The sequence below is a fragment of the Hylobates moloch genome, unplaced genomic scaffold (genome assembly GCF_009828535.3).
Source record: "Hylobates moloch isolate HMO894 unplaced genomic scaffold, HMol_V3 SCAFFOLD_18, whole genome shotgun sequence".
Taxonomy (NCBI): Eukaryota; Metazoa; Chordata; class Mammalia; order Primates; family Hylobatidae; genus Hylobates; species Hylobates moloch.
Window position 1 is genome coordinate 39,581,069 of NW_026652293.1, and position 17,733 is coordinate 39,598,801.

Genomic DNA, 17,733 nt, shown 5'->3' on the forward strand with positions numbered 1-17,733 from the left:
CATTCAATGCCCTCCATAATCTGCCCAAATTTATTTTTTGACTTCAATTTCCACTACAACTTTCTAAGAAAATAAAAGTCTGGACACACCAGGCTCTTTTTTTTTTTTTTTTCAAACAGGGTCTGGCTCTGTTGCCCAGGTTGCAGGTTGGTGTGCAGTGGCACAATCACGGCTCACTGCAGCCTCTGCTTCCCCAGCTCAAGCAATCCCACCTCAGCCTCCCGAGGAGCTGGGGCTACAATTTTTTTTTTTATTTTTTGTAGAGACAGGGTTTCGCCATGTTGCCCAAGCTGGTCTTGAACTCCTGGGCTCAAGTGAGCCATCATTCTCAGCCTCCCAAAGTGCTGGGATTACAGGCATGAGCCACCAAGCCCAGTCCACAGCATGCACTTGACATTTCCCCAAAACATCTAGCATTTTCATGATTTTACTTTTCTAGTTTCTTTCTTTTGGTAAACTTTGACCTACTGAAACCCTTCTTTTCCATTTATAGCTCAAATGCCGCCTTCTTTGTCAATTCCCCATTTCCCTCTGACAAACGGAGTATGTCATCTGCCATACCATGATAGTTTGCTTGTACAGTGGGCCCTGCATATCTGCGGATTTCACATCTACAGAATGTGAACCGGATGTGGTGGTGCGCACCCATAGTCCCAGCTACTGGGGAGTCTGTGGCACAAGAGTCACTTGAACCCAGGAGGCGGAGGTTGCAGTGAGCCAAGATCATGCCACTGCACTCCAGCTCTGGGCGACAGAGCGAGACTCCATCTCAGAAAAGAAAAAAATGATAATAAGAATTTTTTAAAAAGAACTAAGTGTTTCTTATATGTTTGTCTCCCTGAACAGACTTTTCTTATTCATTTTTCTACCCTCTCCAGAACTGCTCAAAAGTCCAATGAATAGAATAAAGCAAAAATGATTTTCAAAGACTACTTGTTATAAAGCACGTTGAGTTGTGTTTGGATTTACGTGCTCCCTGCCACCCCTAATTACCCAGTCCAAAAAACTTTTGAGGGTAAAGAAGTAAAATGGGCCAGGCACAGTGGCTCATGCCTGTAATCCCAACACTTTGGGAGGCCGAGGCAGGCAGATCACCTGAGGTCAGGAGTTTGAGGCCACCCTGGCCAACATAGTGAACCCCTGTCTCTGCTAAAAATACAAAAATTATCCGGGCGTGGTGGTGTATGCCTGTACTCCCAGCTACCCAAAGGCTGGGGTAGGAGAATCTCTTGAACCTGGGAGGCAGAGGTTGCAGTGAGCCAAGATTGCGCCACTGCACTCCAGCCTGGGCGACAGAGCGAGACTCATCTAAAAAAAAAAAAAAACAAAAACAAACAAACGAAAAAAAGAAGTAAAATAGTAAAATGATACTTTCCTTTATCCAGTAATATAAACATTAAATTTTCTCAATGTTCTACCAGTCATTCACTTTCACTTAGGAATGAAACCGTAAGTTTAGGGACTAATGATTCCTCTAACCAGACTTAACATATTAAAAACTACTTGATGTGGTTTTTTGTAACATTATTATACAATCCACAGTGAGCTCTTTTGAATGTCATTAAATTCTGAACCTAAATAAAGGTGGCACTTAGAATCTAAAGGTTTGAAAAAAGATAGTTCATTAGGCTAAAATAGCACAAGGTGGTCTGACATGAATTTCATTCAGGACTTTGAATACATTAGCACTCTTAATCCTTCCACCTGCTGTAAGTATGCAAAATAACAATTTTTTTTTAAGGAAATGAACTCTGTAATCTTGCTATTAAAAAAAACTAGAACATTTTATAACTCTGAATTTTCATATTATTAGCAAATATTTGTGGAAAGGTTTATTTTTTCTTACCCTAATAATTCTCTTGTAATAAAGGAATAAATCTTATAGTGAAAGTTACCAAAGCTTTGCAGATAGGATTTGAGAGAGTTTTAGTCAGGGATACTTGAATTGTGTATTTATTCTCATAGTTTATTCCTTTCACATGAAAAGAAAACAGTTCTAATGAAAATGCTTGTTTCAACTTTTTTTTTAGTGATAAAACATAATAGTCATACTTTGGGAACATTTACAATATGAAATATATACAGTAATCGATTTACTTATCACAAATCTAATCTATCATAATATGTTAACAATATTCATAATATAGCTATTTTACAAACAAGAGAAGGTACAATTCAAATATTATACACTGAGCTGGCCAATTATATTCTTTTGTTAATGGATATCAAGCCAGCTATAAAACTATTGAGATAAAAATGTGATTCTGTAATCACTGAGAAGTGACTGCTTGCTAGTATAGACTCATGGTTTTATTGTTCAAGATTTAAATTAAAATCTGCAAGTATTTAATTTTACTATCTAGAAACCTTAACATCCTTTACAATTTCCAAATATAAAATAGAAATGATTCATTTACCTGTATGAGATGTTCCAACATAGCCAACAATTCTAATTCCAAGACTCTGCCCATCTTTTTTCACAAGCTCAACATTATAAGTTTCAAAAAGAGAACTGTCCTAAAAGGAAAAAACAAATTTAATTATGTATGCTTAGTGGCATACCTGTGTGTACATAGTCAATCTGCGCAAGGTTTGTCAAGTATTTTCTTAGCACCTATGGTAGGCAGAATTTTAAGATGGTCCCATGACCTTCAATTCCTAGTGCTACTCCCATATTGATGCCATATTACATGGCAAAACGGAGATTATCCAAGTGGGCCTAATCTCATCACTGGAGTCCTTTAAAGGCAGAGTTTTCTCCTGCTGGTAGCAGAAAGGGAAATGAAAAAGATCTGAATCATTAAGGACTCAACTTGCGGTTTGAAGATGGAGGGAGTCACGTGACAAGGAATGGAGGGGACCTTAAGGAGCCGAAAGAGGTCTCTGGCATAAAAAGGGACCTCAGTCCTACAGTCGCAAGGAACAAGAATCTGCCAACAATCTGAATGAGACTGGGTATGGACTGTCCCCAGGGCATTCAGAAAAGAGCCCAGCCAGGCCCACACCTTGATTTTGGCCTTTGTAAGAAGCTAAGCAGAGGCCAGGTGCAGTGGCTCACACCTCTAATCCCAGCACTTTGGGAGGCTGAGGTGGGTGGATCACCTGAGGTCAGGAGTTGGAGACCAGCCTGGCCAGCATGGTGAAACCCCATCTCTACTAAAAATACAAATATTAGCCAGGCGTGGTGGCACATGCCTGTAACCCCAGCTACTCCGGAGGCTGATACAGGAGAATCACTTGAACCCAGGAGGCAGAGGTTGCAGTGAGCCGAGATCATGCCACTGCACTCCGGCCTCGGCAACAGAGCAAGACTCTGACTCAAAAAAAAAAAAAAAAAAAAAGAAGCAGCAGCAGCTAAGCAGAGAGCCCAGCCAAGCCCACCCTGAATTCTGACCTACAGAACTGTGAACTAACTATGAACTAACAAAGGATATTGTTTTAAACCAGTAAATTTGTTATACAACAATAGAAAGCTAATATAACCACTTAGAAAAAAGGCTATATTTGTATCTGAAAGAACTATGAACATAAAGAAAAATTTAGAAACAAAACGTAACACTATTGTTCAGTAATATAAAAATATCGACCTAAAACTTATTTTATTTTCTTCTTCTTGTTTTTTTGTTTTGTTTTGTTTTGTTTTTTTTCAGAGACAGGATCTTGCTCTGTCACCCAGGCAGGAGAGCAATGGAGCAATCACAGCTTATTGCAACCTCAAACTCCTGGCCTCAAGCCATCCTCCCCCTTCAGCCTCCCAAGTAGCTGGGACTACAGGTGTGAGCTACTGCATCTGGCCCTAAGACTTACTTTAAATACTCGTCTTTTAAACATTTCTGTAAAGGAGTAACATGTCTAAATACATAATACTTTGCTTTTAATTCAAAACATTAACATGAGAAAGTAAATAATTGAATGGATCAAGTTTCCACTTATCACATATCCACATTTGTCTCTCACTACAAAGTAGAAGGCTCCAGGGAACTAGAGTAATGGACGAAAAAGAAAATGTAACCACAATTTGGAGAAACTTTTTTTTTTTTTGAGACATAGTCTCACTCTGTCACCCAGGCTGGAGTGCAGTGGCAGGATCTCAGCTCACTGCAACCTCCACCTCCCAGGTTCAAGTGATTTTCCTGCCTCAGCCTCCTGAGTAGCTGGGATTATAAGCGTGTGCCACTACTCCTGGCTAACCTTTGTATTTTTAGTAGAGTCAGGTTTCACCATGTTGGCCAGGCTGGTCTCGAACTCCTGGCCTCATGTGATCCACCCGCCTCAGCCTCCCAAAGTGCTGGGATTACAGGCATGAGCCACCAAGCCCGGCTGGAGAAACTTTTTAAAGGCTCTGATATTTCAAATAGAAAACTTCCACTCATACAGTTCCAAGTAGAGAAAGGCAACAACTTCCCAGAAGACACAGAATGACATCTCAGGTGATGATAATGAGTGGCCTTCCACCCTTTTCCACCATAATCATTTCTCTTTCCTTTTGTTTTTGTTTCGGTTTTTTTTTTTTTTTTTTTTTTTTTGTCTGTTTGTTTTGTTTTTGTGTGTGTGTGTGTTTTTTTTTTTAACAGAGTCTTGCCCTGTTGCCCAGGCTGGAGTGCAGTGGTGCAATCTCAGCTCACCGCAACCTCTGCCTCCTCGGTTGATGTGATTCTCCAGCCTCAGCCTCCCGAGTAGCTGGGACTACAGGTGTGCGCCTGCGCCACATCTGGCTAATTTTTGTATTTTTAGTAGAGATTGGGTTTTGCCATCTTGGCCAGGCTGGTCTTGAACTCCTGACCTCAGGTGATCCACCCACCTTGGCCTCCCAAAGTGCTGGGATTAGAGGTGTAAGCCACGACATCCGGCCCATTTCTCTTTTCTTTCCTCTTCCTCCTGGACCCTCCCTTCAAAACCTATTTCTGGTCAGGCATGGTGGCTCATGCCTGTAATCCCAGCACTTTGGGAGACTGAGGTGGGCGGATCACCTGAGGTCGGGAGTTCAAGACCAGCCTGACCAACATGGAGAAACTCCATCTCTACTAAAAATACAAAATTAGCCAGGCGTGGTGGTGCATGCCTGTAATCCCAGCTACTTGGGAGGCTGACGCAGGAAAATCACTTGAATCTGGGAGGCGGAGGTCGCAGTGAGCCGAGATAGTGCCACTGCACTCCAGCCTGGGCAACAAGAGTGAAACTCCATCTCAAAAACAAAACAAAAAAACAAAAAACCTATTTCTTTGCTTTTACTTTATTATGTCTTCATTAAAAGCCCGTGTTGAGATAGTGGTAAGTTTGGAATGGACCAGAAAGATGTGAATTCAAATTCCAGTTTTGCAACTTACTCCCTATAAGGTCTTTAACATGATGTTTGACTTTATTTTCCTCATCTATTAAATGTATAATAAGGCCTATCTGGCAGAATTACTGTGAAGATTTCAGATGACCTGAACAATTCCAGGTGCTTGATAATTAAAAATAATAAATATTATTATTATTACATAATTAAAACAATTAGTATAATAAATATTATTGATATCCATTCCCTTTAACCAGTCTGTGGCTACCAGTGATAATTCTCACACATCAGCCAGTGTTTGTACAGTTTTCCTTCCACCACCTGGATGTCTCCTCATCAGCCCAATGAAGTAGACAAGGCAAGTATTATTATTCTTCAATTTATAAATAAGTCACTGACGCTCAGGGAGGCTGAATGACTTAACCCTGAGAAACAGTGAAACAGAAAACCAACATGTCTAATGTCTCCAAATGAGTTTTTTTTTTTCCTGTTTCACTAGTGAGCATGCAACTCACACCAATGTGGTGCTTCAAGTTGAAAGAATTTTGGGCCGGGCGCGGTGGCTCACGCTTGTAATCCCAGCACTTTGGGAGGCCGAGGCGGGCAGATCACGAGGTCAGGAGATCGAGACCACGGTGAAACCCCATCTCTACTAAAAATACAAAAAATTAGCCGGGCGTGGTGGCGGGTGCCTGTAGTCCCAGCTACTCGGAGAGGCTGAGGCAGGAGAATGGCGTGAACCCGGGAGGCGGAGCTAGCAGTGAGCCGAGATCGCGCCACTGCACTCCAGCCTGGGTGACAGAGCAAGACTCCGTCTCAAAAAAAAAAAAAAAAAAAAAAAGTTGAAAGAATTTCTTATCTTACAGTGTGTCACACCCAGGCTTTGGTTTAAAATGAAAAAATGATATGTATACTCACAGAACCAGGGCCCTTGCTGGCTACAGTAGGCAGGGCAACAGGTAAGGCTGCAGGGGCAGGAGGGGTGACTGAAATGTCACCAGCTGGATCTCTAGCAACGAGCATCCTGACTGAATTCCCACAGTTCCTTAGAACTTGTGCAACTTGCTCACTGGTCATTCCCTGCACGTTTGTACCACCAATCTTCAAGATGTGGTCCCCTGTCTGGAGTCTTCCATCCTTCAATCCAAGAAAAAGACAAAATTATTTTGAGAAATCAATGCTGTAACTTCACTGGTTAATCACAATTCATCAGACTTTCAGCTCTGGCAAAATGGCTGACAAAGAAGCCACCTAAAATGTTGAATAAAATGGAATACTGTTAATAACTGGCTGAAAGGGCGAGGGTAAAGGAATTTCATGTAGAACACAAAGGAATGGCTCAAAATGAGAAAAGTAATCAGTATTCTAAAAAAGGCCTTTGCTTGAGGGTATAAGCTCATGCCTAATGGCCTAGAGTTGGGTGTTAATGGCCATGTGTGCAAGGAAGAGGACAGAAAGGCCAGGGCCTCAAGAAGGAAAGGTCAGAACAGAAGCCTCCAGCATAAAGCTGGGAACTTCAAAACCAACATCCTCAGTGACATGTTTGAGGAATAGAAAGATGCCAGTGCGGCTACAAGAAAATGAGGAAAAACAAGAGTAGTCTAAGAGATGGGAGAGCTAATGGAGTCAGACAGTATAGGGCATCTTCTTTGCATGATTGGGAAGAGAAGTCATCGAGCAGAGTTTTGAAACAGAGGAGTGACATTACCTGACTGACTTTAACAACATAATTCAAGCTTCTGTACTTAAAATAAACTACAGAAGAGGAAACGATAGAAGCAAAGATACGAGTTGGGAGGCCTTAGCAATAATCCACAATAGCTTGGGTGTGGTTCACAGTTGGTGTGTTCAGAAGTGAGATTCTAGATAGATAGATAGATAGATAGATAGACAGATAGATAGATAGATAGATAGTTTTTTGTTTTGTTTTGAGTCAGAATCTCGCTCTGTCGCCCAGGCTGGAGTGCAATGGCACGATCTTGGCTCACTGCAACCTCCGCCTCCCAGGTTCAAGCAATTCTCCTGCCTCAGCCTCCTGAGTAGCTGGGATTACAGGTGGGCACTACCACGCTCGGCTAATTTTTGTATTTTTAGTAGAGACGGGGTTTCACCACGTCAGGCTGATCTCAAACTCCTGACCTTTTGATCCACCCGCCTTGGCCTCTCAAAGTGCTGGGATTACAGGCATGAGCCACTGCGCCCGGCCAAGATATATTTTTAATAAACTGTCAATAGGATCTGCAGATAGCTTCTATATGGGCTGTGAGGGAGGAAAAGGAGTCAAAACTCCAAGTTTTTAGCCTGAGCAACTAGAAAGATAGAGTTGCCATGAACTGAGATGAAGACTACAGAGGTACAGATCGGTGAGGTGGAAATCAGGAGTTCAGTTTCAGAGCTGTTGTCTTAGATACCTATTAGACATTCAAGTGGAGGTAACAGGTATACAGCCAGATACACAAATCTGAAGTTCAGTAGAGAAATCCAGACTATGCATTTAAATTTGGGAGCTGGGGAGAGGTAAAACAAACAAAAAAACAAACAACACCTTGCGGGTCATTAGCACATAGGAGGTATTTATAGTCATGATTATGCCAGCACAGTGGCTCACACCTGTAATCCCAGCACTTTGGGAGGCCAAGGTGGGTGAATCACTTGAGGCCAGGAGTTCAAGACCAGCCTGGCCAACATGGAGAAACTCCGTCTCTACTAAAAATACAAAAATTAGCCAGGTGTGATGGCGCACGCCTGTAATCTCAACTACTCGGGAGGCTGAGGCATGCAAATCACTTGAACCTGGGAGGCGGAGGTTGCAGTGAGCAAAGATCATGCCATTGCACTCCAGCTTGGGCGACACAGCAAGACTCAATCTCATAAAAATAAAATAAATAAATAAACAAGTCAAGATTCCGGATGAATTGAAAGAAAAGATACATAATGTTATATTTCTTAAGCTAGGTGGTATGTATTATACACTAGTAATTATTGTTTTGTTTTGTTGAGATAGAGACCCACTCTGTTGCCCAAGTTGGTCTTGCAAATAATTATTGTTTTAATTATCATTTAAAATGTGTACAGATATTATATACGTTCTTTTATATGTATGTATATTTCATACACAGAAGGTAAATAATAATTTATCAAAATGAGTATCTGTTCAAAGTGTTCATCATTTCCTTTCTTTGAGAAATTTTTGAAAGCTAATTTTTACAAAATTTTTCCTAAATTTGCTTAGTCAAAAATTCTGAATTCACTTTATTATAGTGTATTAAAGATACCACAATGTTAACACAGCTGGCTTTATTTAAACTTATACATGCAGAGCACCTTACAGGTTCAAAATCACTTTCATGTACCATCTCACTTAGAGAAGGACAACTTTCAAATGAAAAAATCGAGATACAAAAAGTTTGACTGACTTGACCAAGGTCACAAAGCTGATAAAAAGGTTGAACCAAAGCTGAATCCAAGTTGCTCACTGAAGACTATTCTCATTCAGTTATTTGCCTTATATTTCAGTATCTCCAGAGTAACATTACTGTAGCAAGTCAATCTCCTACATGCAAAGGCTGCTCGTAGATAGTAAATTTACTGCTTTCCTATTCTCCAAGAAACTGCCTATAACTCTCAAAAAGTTTGAATGAAATGAAGATGAAAAATAGATATCCTGCAACATGGAGAGAAAGCTTGAGAACAGAGCAATGACTATTGGGTTAATCCGGTTCTGAGCTTCAAATTCCTAGTTCCAGGTGGCACCACTGCAAGCTAAAGATGACATTCTGAAGAAAGAAGTTTTTTTAAAAACCCTTAGACTGAAAAGTCTATTCTCCATCCTTCCTTTTCTCCAATTTTACAGGAACCTAAATGAAGGAATGCTTTAGATTGAAATAATGCATACAAAGCTCTGTGCTTTGTTGTAAATGCTGCAGAAGCCACTAGAAGGGACTGGAAGTGGAGAGAAGTGGTGCAGCAGAAATGCAATTTAATTCAGAAACATCTGGAAAGAGTTAGAAAACAGAAACAGATGCAAGGAGGACATTGTTATGAAAAAAGGAATGAAGAATTGCTGGATTTCTACTTAAATAGTGATAATCTGATATTCTGTTTCCATCCATGCAACAGACTTGAAACAAAATAAGCAACTACTTAAGAGAAAGTCAGTGGTCCTGATGAAAAGTAAGGGTAAAGTTGCCTCTGTAAATCAAACTATTCTTCAACAGAATTATGCACTGATCAAAAAATTTAAAAATATATATGTCTAATAAGTGTTTTCATACTTGGCTTGGCCAAAGAAGGGCATTTTATCATAAAGTATATTTTTAGTCACTTCCTAGGCATTATTTTTCTCCTATTTTACCTCAACTCTTAATTTAATATGATGTCGATAATTTGCATCTGTCACTGAAAGTCAAACATTTTCTTCCTACAGAAAAGCAGGTGTTCTAAAGAATTCATAAGTACAAAAATAGTCATTAGATTGATAGAAAGACACCAAAATGACAGCTACCTTGTCTAAGTCCAGCAGTCCCAGTCTGCATTTTATTGATATTTTCTGATCAACATTCTCCTTCCATAACCTGTCTTCTGTGTGAGGAAACTAAAAGGCATAAAGTCCCTTTTGTTCTTTAAAAGAAATCATCAATCAATGAAAACCAATAAATAGCTATGCCAAGATTCAAGTACGTAGCATGCTAATCAAACATTCACATATAAAAGTTTTATTAATCCATAGATTCTTTCAAAAGAGAAAAAAAATTATGCATAATGGCAAAGATAGTGTGAAAGGCAGAAAAATTAAAACAGCTGAAGCAATAGGGTATCATATACTTACAGTGAATGTACACCTGTAATCCCAGCACTTTGGGAGGCCGAGGTGGGCAGATCACCTGAGGTCAGGAGTTTTCATTTTTGTTTTTGTTTGAGACGGAGTCTCACTCTGTTGCCAGACCAGCCTGGCCAACATGGTGAAACCCCATATCTACTAAAAACACAAAAATTAGCTGGGCATGGTGGTGAGCGCCTATGAACCCAGCTACATGGGAGGCTGAGGCACAAGACTTGAACCTGGGAGGTGGAGGATGCAGTGAGCCAAAATCATACCACTGCACTCCAGCCTGAGCAACAGATCAAGACCCTGTCTCATTTTTTAATGATGATGGCCATTCGAACTGGTGTGAGATGGTATCTCACTGTGGTTTTGATTTGCATTTCTCTGATGGCCAGTGATGATGAGCATTTCTTCATGTGTTTTATGGCCATCATTAAAAAATCAGGAAACAACAGGTGCTGGAGAGGATGTGGAGAAATAGGAACACTTTTACGCTGTTGGTGGGACTGTAAACTAGTTCAACCATTGTGGAAGTCAGTGTGGCGATTCCTCAGGGATCTCGAACTAGAAATACCATTTGACCCAGCCATCCCATTACTGGGTATATACCCAAAGGACTATAAATCATGCTGCTATAAAGACACATGCACACGTATGTTTATTGCGGCACTATTCACAATAGCAAAGAGTTGGAACCAACCCAAATGTCCAACAACGATAGACTGGATTAAGAAAATGTGGCACATATACACCATGGAATACTATGCAACCATAAAAAATGATGAGTTCGTGTCCTTTGTAGGGACATGGATGAAACTGGAAAACATCATTCTCAGTAAACTATCGCAAGGACAAAAAACCAAACACCGCATGTTCTCACTCATTGGTGGGAATTGAACAATGAGAACTCATGGACACAGGAAGGGGAACATCACACTCCGGGGCCTGTTGTGGGGTAGGGGGAGGGGGGAGGGACAGCATTAGGAGATACACCTAATGCTAAATGACGAGTTAATGGGTGCAGGAAATCAACATGGCACATGGATACATATGTAACAAACCTGCACATTGTGCACATGTACCCTAAAACCCTAAAGTATAATAAAATAAAAAAAAAAAAAAAAAAAAAAGACCCTGTCTCAGAAAAAAAAAAAAAAGTAGCAACTTTGGGCTAAAAAAAACTCACATTACTTTGCATTTTAACTTCTCTGATATGCTGTTGTGGATAATAATTTAAAAAAATTTTTTTAAACCTATAGGAATTCAGACCTGAGCTACAAAAGAAGAAATCAAATTTGTTTCTTCAAAAACTAAAAAGTGGGTCGGGCGCGGTGGCTCACGCCTGTAATCCCAGCACTTTGGGAGGCCGAGGCGGGCAGATCACGAGGTCAGGAGATCGAGACCATCCTGGCTAACACGGTGAAACCCCGTCTCTACTAAAAATACAAAAAAATTAGCCGGGCGTGTTGGCGGGCACCTGTAGTCCCAGCTACTGGGGAGGCTGAGGCAGGAGAATGGCGTGAACCCGGGAGGCGGAGCTTGCAGTGAGCCGAGATCGCGCCACTGCACTCTAGCCTGGGGGACAGAGCAAGACTCCGTCTCAAAAAAAACAAAACAAAAACTAAAAAGTGAATCCAGGTACCGTGGCTCATGCCTGTAATCCCAGCACTTTGTGAGGACTGCTTGAAGTCAGGAGTTGGAGCCTGCAGTGAGCTAGGATTGCACCACTGCACTCTAGCCTAAGTGACAGAGCAAGACTCTGTCTCTATTTAAAAGAAAAAAAAAGAAAAGAAAAGAAAAGAAAAAAAAAGGCACCAAATACTTCCACAACTCAGAAAATGAAATCATAACTATGTTTGATTCCAGGCCAGTTTTATTATTGGTCTTCAATCAAAAGGCAACATGCCATTGATAGAAAAGGGTAACTTTACAAAATAAAATACACTCTTTACCTAAAGGAATTAAAGAAACTATCCTATCCTACTCAAATTCCCAGAGCACTCATTAACTGATTTTTAAAGATAAAGAAAATATCTGTTTATATAATCACTCAAAGCAAAATTGCTTGGGACTAACCAACCACTTAGTGACCTCAAGCTGGGCCTTCCTTACTCTACACTGAAAGTCTCTCAAAGTTCACATCCACCCTCAAGCCCTTGCTTGGTTCCATTCCTTCCTAGTATTAGGTTACTGGGTAGTCAGTAGACTCATATTATAACTGCTTCATACCAAATGTCAATAATTTATGACAACCTTTAAAAAGGCTGTGTTCTGAAGACAACGAGGTATCCCGGTATACCTGACTGCCCTAGAACTTCCCCAGACCACATGAAAGAGGTTTCTGCACTTCAAGGGTTTTACACTGCCCGTTATCAATGTCACACAAAACAAAACAAAAAGTACCTCCCAAAAAAATGTTTAACTCTTGCCACAACTGATAGAATGTTCTCAAGGTGAGTGTTTCAAGCACTGTGAATTTTGGAGAGGCTCTGAGGCTTACAGGGAGATAGGCCTTTTAGCTACCCTTTTAATATCCTATAATTTCTCTATCCATGGAATTGGCCCAATTATATTAACTGATTGGACATTGTAACTAGATCTCAACAAATGTTTCTTAAAAGATTCCTATAAATCAATTTTTAAAAATAAATAAATGCTATTTTCTACTTCATTTCTTTTTCATCATTAGTAGCAGGACACAACAGAAAGACAAGTAAGGGCTTTGGAGTCAGATGCACCCAAGTTCAAATCTTAGCTCTACTTTGGACAAAGTGTATGGCCAAAGGTCAGTTGTTTATCCTCCCTAAGTCTCAGATCCTTCTTAAGCAAAATGAGAATACATTTCTCTCTCAGTGGGTTATAAGCGTTTTGGGAACTAAGAGGCATTGTGCTAAGCATGTGACATTGATTAACATTGAATTTTCACACAGCCTTTTATTTAAGGCAAGCAAAATTATCTCCTGCCAAAAAATAAAAAAAAGTGTCAACGGCAGGCCTAAGACTACTTTCCTTGGAAAGGCCTTCTCACAAGTTTAGCTCTTGGCTAACACCTGGGAGCTTAGATTCTGTGAGGGTTCTCACCATTCCCTGGTAAAAATGGCTCTAGGTGCCTAAAGTGTAGTCTCTCCTGAACACCTGCATTCTTCTGCAAGTCTAGGACTTCGGTATATGCTACACAGTGTGTGCCTATGTGACCAGCATCCAGTAACAACCCTGTGCAGAGTCTCTGATGGGCTTCCATGGCAGACATTTCAGATGTGTGGTCATAATTCACCACTGGAAGACTTAAGTGTGTCCTATGTGACTCCATGGCGAGAGGACTCGTGGAAGCTTGTGCCTGGTTTCCTCCAGTCTCCACTTCATGCACCTTTTCCATGTTGATTTTGCTTTGTATTCTTTCACTGTAATAAATACAGCTGTGGGTATAACTGTATGCTGAGTCCTATGAATCCTCCTAGCAAGTCATCAAATCTGGTGGTCTTGGGGACCATTTTAGAAACATAGAATTAAGCCAAGAAGTCAACTGCCCAGGGTGAGAGGTGGATCCAGAATTCAACCCTTCATCTGTCTGATTCTAAAGCTCACACACTATAATCCTATGCTCTTTCCTTTCAGAGGCTAATTTGGATGTAGGTGTGCTGAGAAGAATTTCTCCAAAGGTAGACAATAGGGAGGGTGTATACCACATCTTGTGCCATAGCCTAGGGCCTGAGGGTGCTGCAGCTTAAGTCATTTCATGAGTTATAGCAAGCATAACATTGACTGGTAACAAGCAACAAATGGGGCCAGGCTGAGGAAGCAGATAAGTTGGTTATAGCAAGAAGGCTGAAGAGATTTTATGTGTCATCAGCTGACATGAGAGGAAAGGAGAAGTGAATACTGCTCTGTCCGCTATGTCTAGGACTTACCATATGCCCTAGAAGAGACAATAGCTCGGTTGTTCCTAGAGCTGGCTACTCCCTGTTGATGGATGTGAACAATTGTGCACAGTTGTATATCAGGAAAAGGAAAACACTAGGATTAACTGTGGATAAATTCAAACGACAAAGCTCAGACTTCAGCATCAAACAGATATGGGCTCAATCCTGACTTTGTGGCTCACCTAGCTGCTGTAACCTTGGGCAATTTCTTAATGGTTTCCATATCTATAATTTGGGAATAAAACTTCTAAGAGTGTTTTGAAGGTTACATGAGAATAACGTACATTAAGCAGATAACAATGTCTGGCATAAGTACTTGCTTCTCTTTGAGCACTTATGACCCTATGACAAGCATACCCTCTACCTCCTCTTTGATGATCTGAAATAGTGATGATCCCTTCCAGTAAAGGGCGAAAATAAGACTTGGGCTTTTTCCAACAATGCCTCAATGGGATTAATCTGGGAAACTCTGCACATCTTATTCTTGTTAAAATTCATAAAGCATGTTAGTATTTTAAAAGCTCAGAAAATTCTTACAGTAAAGAAACCTATTGGATTTTGTTTAAATTTACTTGACTCTTTGTTGTTCACAATAACCACTCCACTTTGCATTTTGGAAAAAAAAAATGCCACTCCAACAAACAAACCTATTAAAATTGCTAAGGCAGAGGCAGGAGGAGGGAGGGAATACAAAGAAAGGTATCCCAAAATTTTCTGCAATATTTTATTATTTCCAGGTTATAAAAAATTTTTTTAAGAATCCTTGAAGAATATTGTGTTGTGCTACAGATGTGTGCGGTTTTTGTTTGTTTGTTTTGAGAAAGAGTCTTGCTCTGTCACCCAGGCTGGAGTGCAGTGGCGTGATCTTGGCTCACTGCAACCTCTGCCTCCCAGGTTCAAGCAATTCTCATGCCTCAGCCTCCTGAGTAGCTGGGATTACAGGCATGCACCTCCACACCTTGCTAATTTTTTGTATTTTTAGTAGAGACGGGGTTTCACCATGTTGGCCAGGCTGGTCTTGAACTCCTGACATCAAGTGATCCACCCGGCTCACTTGTGTTGAGATTACAGGCATGAGCCACTGCACCCAGCCACAGATGTGTTTTAAAGGTCTATAAAATGAACATTCTCAAACATTCTGGTCTCAGAACTTGCTACAGTTTGGATGTTTGTCCCCCCCAAACCTCATGTTGAAATCTCATCCCCATTGTTAGAGATGGGGCCCGATGGGAGGTGTTTGGGTCATGGGGGTGAATCCCTCATGAATGGCTTGGTGCAGTGAGTTCTTGCTCTGAGTTCTCTGCAGTGAGTTTCCTTAGTGCAGTGACTTCTCACTCTGATTGTTAAAAAGAGAGTTGCCCCCCACCCACCACTTCCTCGCTGCCCACATGATCTCTGCACACACTGGCTCTCCTTCACCTTCCACCATGGAAGCAGCCTGAGGCTTTCCCCAGATGCCCAATTTTCCAGCCAGCAGAACTGTCAGCCAAATAAACCTCTTTTATTTTAAATTACCCATCCTCAAATATTTCCTTATAGCAACACTAAATGGATAAAGACAGAACTCCTTTACATTCTTAAAAGTTATTAAGGATGGAGGGATAGGAATTACAAAGTAGTACAGGAATCGGCTGGGGGTAATGAATACGCTCATTATCTTGATTGTGGTAATGGATGGTACAACAGTTAAATTACATGTGTCACCTTAGCTGGGCTGTGGTGCTGACTGTTTTGGTCAAACACTAATCTAGATGTTGCTGCAAAGATATTTTGTAAATGTGATTAGCATATACAAACAGTCAATTTTAAATAAAGGAAGATTACCCGCAATGATGTAGGTGAGCCTCATCCAATCAGTTGAAGAATTCACAAGCAAAAACTGAGATTTCCTAGAGAAGAAATTCTGCCTCAAGAATGTAACAGAGCTTCCTGAGACATTCTGCTGGCCTGCCCTATAGATCTCAAAAACAAACTACAGCATCAACTCTTGTCTGGGTTTCCAGCCTCCTGGCCTTCCCTACAAATTTTGGACTTGCGGGCCCCCACCATGGCATGAGCCAATTTTTTAAAATAATATCTTTTTAAAAATAATCACACACATATCCTATTGGTTCTGTTTCTCTGGAGAAATCTGGTAAAGATGAATTCACAAATGTATACACATGCAAAAGTTGGTGCTGAGGAATTTTAAAAATATTTAATATTTAATGTTAATTTTTATCAATATTTATGTATATTAATGTGTATATATTTTTTAAAGAGCTATGTTTTCCAAAACAAAAAATATTGGCCAGGCGTGATGGCTCACACCTGTAATCCTAGCACTTTGGGAGGCTGAGGCAGGCGGATCACAAGGTCAGGAGTTCGAGACCAGCCTGGCCAACATAGTGAAACCCCGTCTCTACTAAAAATGCAAAAATTAGCCAGGCATGGTGGCACATGCCTGTAGTCCCAGCTACTCGGGAGCCTGAGGTAGGAGAATCACTTGAACCTGGGAGGCAGAGGTTGTGGTGAGCCAAGATTGTACCACTGCACTCCAGCCTGGGCAACAGAGCAAGACCCCATCTCTCTCTCTCTGTATATAGATATATTAGTAAGGGTGGTACTGTTTAATATTTTTACAAATCTCTTTAATATCTGGCTTAAAAGAAAACAGCTGGACTCACCTGCTTCTGCATTCAATATGTTACAATATACTGTTTCGGATGAAGTATATGAAGAATATCTGGCCTCGATCAGATATATAATTGGAAAGGGGAGGGGTATTATAATAGTCCTTTCAGCCTATTCTTTGATAACACACCAAAACTTGGCAAGTGGTGGTTTCTTATACAGTTACAATGTAGAATCTGGAACCATATCAACAAACTTTCAGATGCTATTTTATTAAAATCCACTGATCTATCTTGATTTTCTAAAGGATCTTACAGCTACATATTATTTTCTCATATCACATATTGGTCTTCAGAAAATATTGAGGCTGGGTATGGTGGCTCACACCTATTTAATCCCAGCACTTTGGAAGGCCTAAGCAGGAAGGTCGCTTCAGGCCAGGAGTTCAAGACCAGCCTGGGAAACAAAGCGAGACTGTCTCTACAAACAATAAAAATAAGTCTGGGCAGGTGCAATGGCTCACACCTGTAATTCCAGCACTTTGGGAGGCCAAGGCGGGAGGATCACTGGAGCTCAGAAATTTGAAATTAGCCTGGGCAACATGGTGAAACCCTGTCTCTACAAAAAATACAAGAATTAGCATGGTGGCCTGTGTCTGTAGTCTCAGCTACTCCAGAAGCTGAGGTGGGGGGATCACTTGAGCCCCAGAGGCAGAGGCTGCAGTCAGCCAAGATCGCACCACTGCACTCCAGCCTGGGTGACAGAGTAAGACCCTGTCTCAAAAAAATAAAAATGAAAATAAATTAGCCTAGCATGGTGGTACATGCCTGTAGTACCAGCTACTCGGGAGACTGAGGTAGGAGGACTGCTTGAGCCTGGGAGGTCGAGGCTGCAGTGAGATAGGATCACACCACTGCACTTTAGCCTAGGCAACAGAGCAAGACTATGCTCAAAAAAAGAAAAAAGAAAGGAAAATATCGATTCACAGTTATGCAGACCTTCCAAATACTGACATATTTCATCATATAATATCAAGACAATCATATTGGTTAATGTCAATCAACAATCTAATCAGAAATGCCTTTCTTTTCTTT

The 17,733-nt window shown here is 40.8% G+C and overlaps 1 protein-coding gene across 2 annotated transcripts in view; it reads right to left on the reverse strand.

Annotated features, from left to right (window-relative positions):
• PATJ (PATJ crumbs cell polarity complex component) overlaps positions 1-17,733 on the reverse strand; it is a 416,500-nt gene that overhangs the window by 366,679 nt on the left and 32,088 nt on the right. For both annotated transcript variants that reach the window (XM_058430929.1, XM_032137686.2), the window contains exons 8-9: positions 6,200-6,418; positions 2,418-2,517 (exon numbers count right to left, since the gene is read on the reverse strand). In XM_058430929.1, coding sequence (XP_058286912.1) covers positions 2,418-2,517; positions 6,200-6,418 — 319 coding nt within the window. The remainder of the gene's footprint in view (positions 1-2,417; positions 2,518-6,199; positions 6,419-17,733) is intronic.